A 6,085-nucleotide genomic window follows, 5' to 3' on the forward strand; every position below is an offset into this window, starting at 1 on the left:
TAAGGCTAGTTAATCCATAATTGGACAATATTTATCAAATCTAAACGCAAGTGTTATAGTGCCAATTTTGTAAAAAATTTGGAACTACACAAGGCCTAAGGCCTTGTTTATATCCAAAAAATTTTGGGTTTTTGACACTGTATCAATTTCGTTTTTATTTGACAAATATTGTTCAATCATGGAGTAACTTGGCTTAACTGTACAATTAGTTTTTATTTTCATCTATAGTTAATGCTCTATGCATGTGCCACAACATTCAATGTAATATAGGGAATCTTGAAAAATGTTTTTGATTTTTGGGGCGAACTAAACAAGGCCTAAAGCACACTTTGGCCAGCATGACAAGCCGTGTTTCGTGTTGGTTGCTCATAGCCGCCAGTAGTAAAAAAAGATGCCCAACAGTATTATAACTTCAGCCAAATAAAGGTACGGCCGGCTAGTACTATATCCCAAAACAAGCATGCCATTTGGACATACATAACATGCGTAAAGCCATCGACCTACCCTTCCATCTATATAAATAGCCACCTGTACTGTGCATTAGGACAACACAGCCTACTACTTCGATCAGTTCGACCTCAAGACAGTCAACAGTGTAGTGTAGATCAGCTGCCGTTCTTGATTATAGTCATGGCTACCAGCAGTTTGACGTTCGGCGTAATACTCTCATGCGCCCTGCTTTTGGCCACGGCGACCCATGGTCTCCAGGTGGGTTACTACAAGAAGACGTGTCCCAGTGCCGAGGTCCTCGTGAGGGCCGCGGTAAAGAAGGCCCTGCTGGCTAACCCCGGCGTCGGCGCCGGGCTCATCCGCATGCTCTTCCACGACTGCTTCGTCGAGGTACATCTTGCATTGATCTTCTTTGCTGGTATACTAGAACATTGGGCGCCCTTTGGGCGCCCTATCTTGGCCGGATTAAATTAGATACTAAAGTATTTAGTCAAATTTATAAAAATAATTTTCTTTTTTCATAAAAAATAAAATTAAGAAAATTGCATGTAACATAGTAAGGCACCATTTAGATCCCTTTATTTTAGAGGAATTAGAATCCAATTAATGGGTCAGGCTATTTTGCCTAAAATTTGATATTCTACAAATTTTTCAGGCTCACAAATAAACCTATCTCAAATTCATAGGGTGAAGATGGAAATAGATTTTATATATCAGCAGCTATATTTATACCCTTCAACTTATAGCACACTCCTCTTTAACTCATTTCCCTGCAATAGAAATACAATATAACAAGTATGACCCATGTATGGCTAACAATAATATGCAAATATATTTCATATGCAACCATATTAGCTTAATTAATACATGACTAAATTGTAATTATTATAATGAATTTGATTCCAAGGATCCAAATGGGTCCTAATATTCTTGCACAATAAAAGAAAATTAAATCATCAATGTCATCGGGTATATTTGAAAACTCTTACATCAGGCAGCACTATAAAGGGTCATTGTACAATCACAGACATCATTTTGGGGGTAAGAACCATAATGAACTTCAAAAGAGTTTGTCCTAAACTTGGTCCAAAACAAAAACTCGTAGAATCTCTAAAATAACGTGAAGTTAACATCAATTTATACTCCTAAACTCCTCAACGGCGGCTGTGCATAGGAGTTGCTTGACGACAACAGCAAGTCTTTACCGCATCTTTGTGTTCCTGCTTCAAAACTCGGCAAGACCACTAAACAAAGTTTAATCTTATCCGAACTTGAAAAGAAACATCCTACAAGCTATCTAGAAAATTAGCTTTTCGGCAAGTCCAAAATAAGTGGTGACAAGGCCACTGAAATGGTATAGATGATGTACAGAGTTATAGAGTTATAGGCTGGGTAGCTAATTTTGCCAATATAATGAATGCTAATGATCTTGTAGTGAGCATGTAATTACTGATCATAAAAAATTATAAATACAAGCAGCAAGCTAAAAAACATGGTAACAATCACTAAAATATCACACAAAATAAATTGAGCAAATCATATAACAGTATGATATACACTCTACTGAAGACAGGGTATGCACCTATTGTTGTTGTAAGCTAGCATTGGTCCAATTAAAGTGATAACCATTGATTAAAGAATAAATATGTGCTGACAAATAGTACTATTTTCTTCGATCAAAATATTGTGTGCTCGTGTCTAGGTCAATAACCAATCTATTGTTTACTTCTGAGCTGGTGCAAAGAAACAACTCAGTTCATTATAATTGTAATTTTAGAACGGTTCAGACTTCTGACATGCTGGCAAACAAGAAAGAGAATAGAAGTATTAAAATCCATCAGGTTATTTTGTCTTGTTCACCGGATAGCATTTCAGTTGATTCATGCAGAGTTATAGGTGAAAAAAATGTAAAATTGTATCAGCAATTCAGGGAACACAGAAATACCAACTCTTGAGGACTCAAATCCATCAGGCAAATCCAGTGGAGGATTGGGGCAGGCTAACACATTGTGTTACTTGCCACCATGAAACTTTACTGTCAGTTAAATCAAGAAGTCTAAGATCTGAAATATGAAAACAATTGTCAGAATAAATGAAAACTCAGACTTTAGTGTGAATGCTGAATTAAGCCCCTATAGAAACATCTGGGATACTTCTGTCTCGTCGAGAAGGCACACATCTGTTCTGAATGCAGAGGAAAATATGTAATCAGGGATTGTTATTAATGAAATCCAACAAAATACAATGATGGTTGCACAAATATTTACTTTTCTGAAAGGAAGCAACGCGTTGTGACACTAAAATAAATTACAAAGGCACATATTCATGCTAGCTATTATCATGCACTGCACTAACCTTGTCATGGATGCGGCAACAGAGGAGAAATTGGAACCAAGGCAATCGAGTCTACAAATTATCAAATCTAATAACTAATCACAATAATCAATCAACGCAAGAAGAACTATTTACATTGTTTAAAGTCCACACCTTCAGTGTCTAAACCGCTACTTATCCCTCCTGACACCTTCACATATATTGTCAAGCAGAAAATCTACATGAAAGTTAAGGGCTACAGTCACAAAACTTTTCAATCAGAGCTGATGTTGTTTGACATTCTGGAGAGGCAATAGAAGCACACAAAAATATCCTTGCTCGAGAAAATTTTATTTCACTTCATATGAATTTGTACCTGCAAAAATATTGACACAGGCAACCACCATAAATAGCCTACATGTAAAATTTCTTTAATTTAGTAGACCAGAAGGGGATTCACATGATCAGACGCAAGTTGATTTGAAATAATATGCGCTGGCCACTTGGTCGTTGTGAAGCTCAACACAGTGACATTGAAGATGCATCACAAATTCACAGGTAAATCAATCAACATTCAGCAAGATTCAAATCAAACTAACCAATCGTGAGCTCACCTGCCAAGAACCATGACAAGCATGTCGTGCTGCTAGATCCGATCCAACGCTAGGCTTCAGTTGCCAGATCCACCATGTCGGCAGCCATGAAGCACCAAACCATAAAAACCCATGAGATCAAGTCTAAATCACCCCCCAACCGAACCCTAGGACTTGAAAGCCCCCACGTTTCTCACCTTGAGCCTCTTTGGGGGAGAGAAGGGGGATGGCGATGGGACTTCCGCCTGATCTGCGCACTACCGGATCTCACAAGCTCCCTCATGCTACAGAGGTCGCATGGCTTCCCATGCTCAAGCCATGATGGCACTCGTGCCGGGAAGAAGATGGCGTGGGGTGGAGAGGGCAGGGAGGAGCTAGTGCTTCCTTCTCTGGCGCTGACCATGGCCACCATGCGCGGCCACCCGGTGAGCCGTTGCCCACGGGAGTCGCGCCCCATGGGTCGTGGTGGAGGGCGAGGAGCACGACGGCGAGATGGGATGCGCAGGGGGGCGGCGCGGCGAGCCGCATCGATGCGTGGGAGCAACCAGAGGAATGAGGAGGGGATTAGCGTTTGCTTGTTTTGAGTGTGGGGGTTCTTTACAAAATGTCCAAGGACTGCGGGTTGATTACTAAAAAACGGTGGACGTTTTTGCAAAATGAATAGAGACGCGTGTCGCCGCGTGGAGAAGCCAGCAATGCCTCGAATTCTCTCGTGGCTCCAATCTGGAGTGACTTTTAATAACTCCTGATTAGTAATTGCATCGATGCACGCATGGGATGGACGACGAGAACTGGCACGTCTATATATACACACGTACTCATCCTACACGTACGTGTATGTAATAAGTGTCACTGATGACCAAGCAAATGAGTCTACTCTGTGCAGGGCTGTGACGCGTCCGTTCTGCTGGACCCGACGCAGGAGAACCCGCAGCCAGAGAAGCTGGGGCGTCCCAACAACCCCAGCCTACGAGGCTACGAGGTGATCGACGCGGCCAAGAGCGCAGTCGAGAAAGCGTGCCCTGGCACGGTGTCTTGCGCTGACATCGTCGCCTTCGCGGGGCGCGACGCGTCCTACTTGCTCAGTAACTCCAAGGTTAGCTTCCACATGCCGGCAGGCCGGCTGGATGGACGCAAGTCACTCGCCAGCGAGACAGGTGTATTCCTGCCCGGCCCGTCCTCCAACCTTTCCAGCCTCGTCTCAGCCTTCGCCGGCAAGGGGCTCAGCGCCGAGGACATGGTCGTGCTCTCGGGCGCGCACTCCATCGGTCGCTCCCACTGCACCTCCTTCGTCCAGACCCGCCTGAGCGCCCCCTCCGACATCGCGGCGTCGCTGGCGACGTTGCTGAGGAAGCAGTGCCCCGCCAACCCGACCACCGCCAACGACGCGGTGGTGTCCCAGGACGTGGTCAGCCCGGACGTGCTGGACAACCAGTTCTACAAGAACGTGCTGGCACACAATGTGCTCTTCACCTCGGACGCCGTGCTGCTATCGGCGCCCAACACCGCGAGGATGGTCCGTGCCAACGCCAGGTTCGCGGGCTCCTGGGAGAAGAAGTTCGCCAAGGCCATGGTGAAGATGGCCGCCATTGGCGTGAAGACCGGCCGTGACGGCGAGATAAGGAAGAACTGCAGGCTCGTCAACTAGGAAGCTGCGAGCGAAGCTAGCTTTATTCTCTTGAGCAAGCTAGAATCATCACGTTTGCGCTTCTGCTTTTGAGGAATTGTTTTCAAATTACGTACTTTTTGCTTCCGTCGCGACGATGTTGTACTTTTTTTTAAAGACAATTAACTCTGCTTTTAAGAAAGTTCGCTGGGATTACGAGCCACGTTATAAAACACGTCTAACTCAGCCTACAACCATGAAGGAAAAGACAACAGTTTTTAGAACACAACTAAAACAGAGCTGCTAAATCTCGAAGACATCAGTAGCAGTGGAGATCTTGGGTTTGAAGTTCTTCAGCCAGCTTCTAACTGCCTCCAGTACCTGCCACACGCGCTCCTTGTCTTTCTCCTTCAAAAGGATACTCCATCACTGCAAGAATGATATCGCCACATATTTCACATCAGTTGGTATTTTAACAAAAGTTTTCTCAATTGCCATCTTGTTTCGCGTAATCCATAATGCCCAGGCAAAACCCGTGAAAAAAAACATCACCAACCGCTTAGGTAAAGGCCCCGTGCCACATAACCAAGTCATAGACATATCTTCTATGGATCTAGGAACAGATTCTAGTTCAAAGATATCTTGTAAAATCCCCCAAACTAACCGAGCCAAGTGACAATCAAATAACAAATGATTGATGGTTTCAACAGTGTCACAAACACAACAATTTAAATCACCCTTCCAACCTCTCTTTATGAGATTACCAGCCACCTGGAGTTTATTGTGGAAAACTTGCCAAAGAAAAAACTTGACTTTCAAAGGAATTTTGCATTTCCAAATAACTCCAGCAACTCTGCTAGGCATACCCCGATCTGTTTGGAACCTATAAATAGATTTCGTAGAGTACTGACCCTTTGTCTCTAAAGCCCAGGAAACCACATCAGATTCTTTGGTCTGCAAGCAAAACCCCCGTAAAGAGTTAGAAAGATCTACCCAATTGTTATACTCTTAAGTGGTTAAGGAACGCCTAAAATCCATAACCCATTCCCCTTCATCCTAGCAATCCGAGACAGAACAGCCAGGATCTCTCACCATTCTGAAAAGGGGTTCATGGCTAACAGCT

The 6,085-nt window shown here is 43.7% G+C and overlaps 1 protein-coding gene across 1 annotated transcript; it reads left to right on the top strand.

Annotated features, from left to right (window-relative positions):
• Window positions 552-5,178, top strand: LOC8069555 (peroxidase 2). Its single transcript, XM_002455603.2, has 2 exons — window positions 552-840; window positions 4,243-5,178. Exons 1-2 carry the CDS (start codon window positions 631-633, stop codon window positions 5,002-5,004), a joined length of 972 nt encoding a protein of 323 aa, XP_002455648.1. The 5' UTR covers window positions 552-630; the 3' UTR covers window positions 5,005-5,178.

Source organism: Sorghum bicolor, chromosome 3, assembly GCF_000003195.3.
Source record: "Sorghum bicolor cultivar BTx623 chromosome 3, Sorghum_bicolor_NCBIv3, whole genome shotgun sequence".
NCBI classification, from domain to species: domain Eukaryota; kingdom Viridiplantae; phylum Streptophyta; class Magnoliopsida; order Poales; family Poaceae; genus Sorghum; species Sorghum bicolor.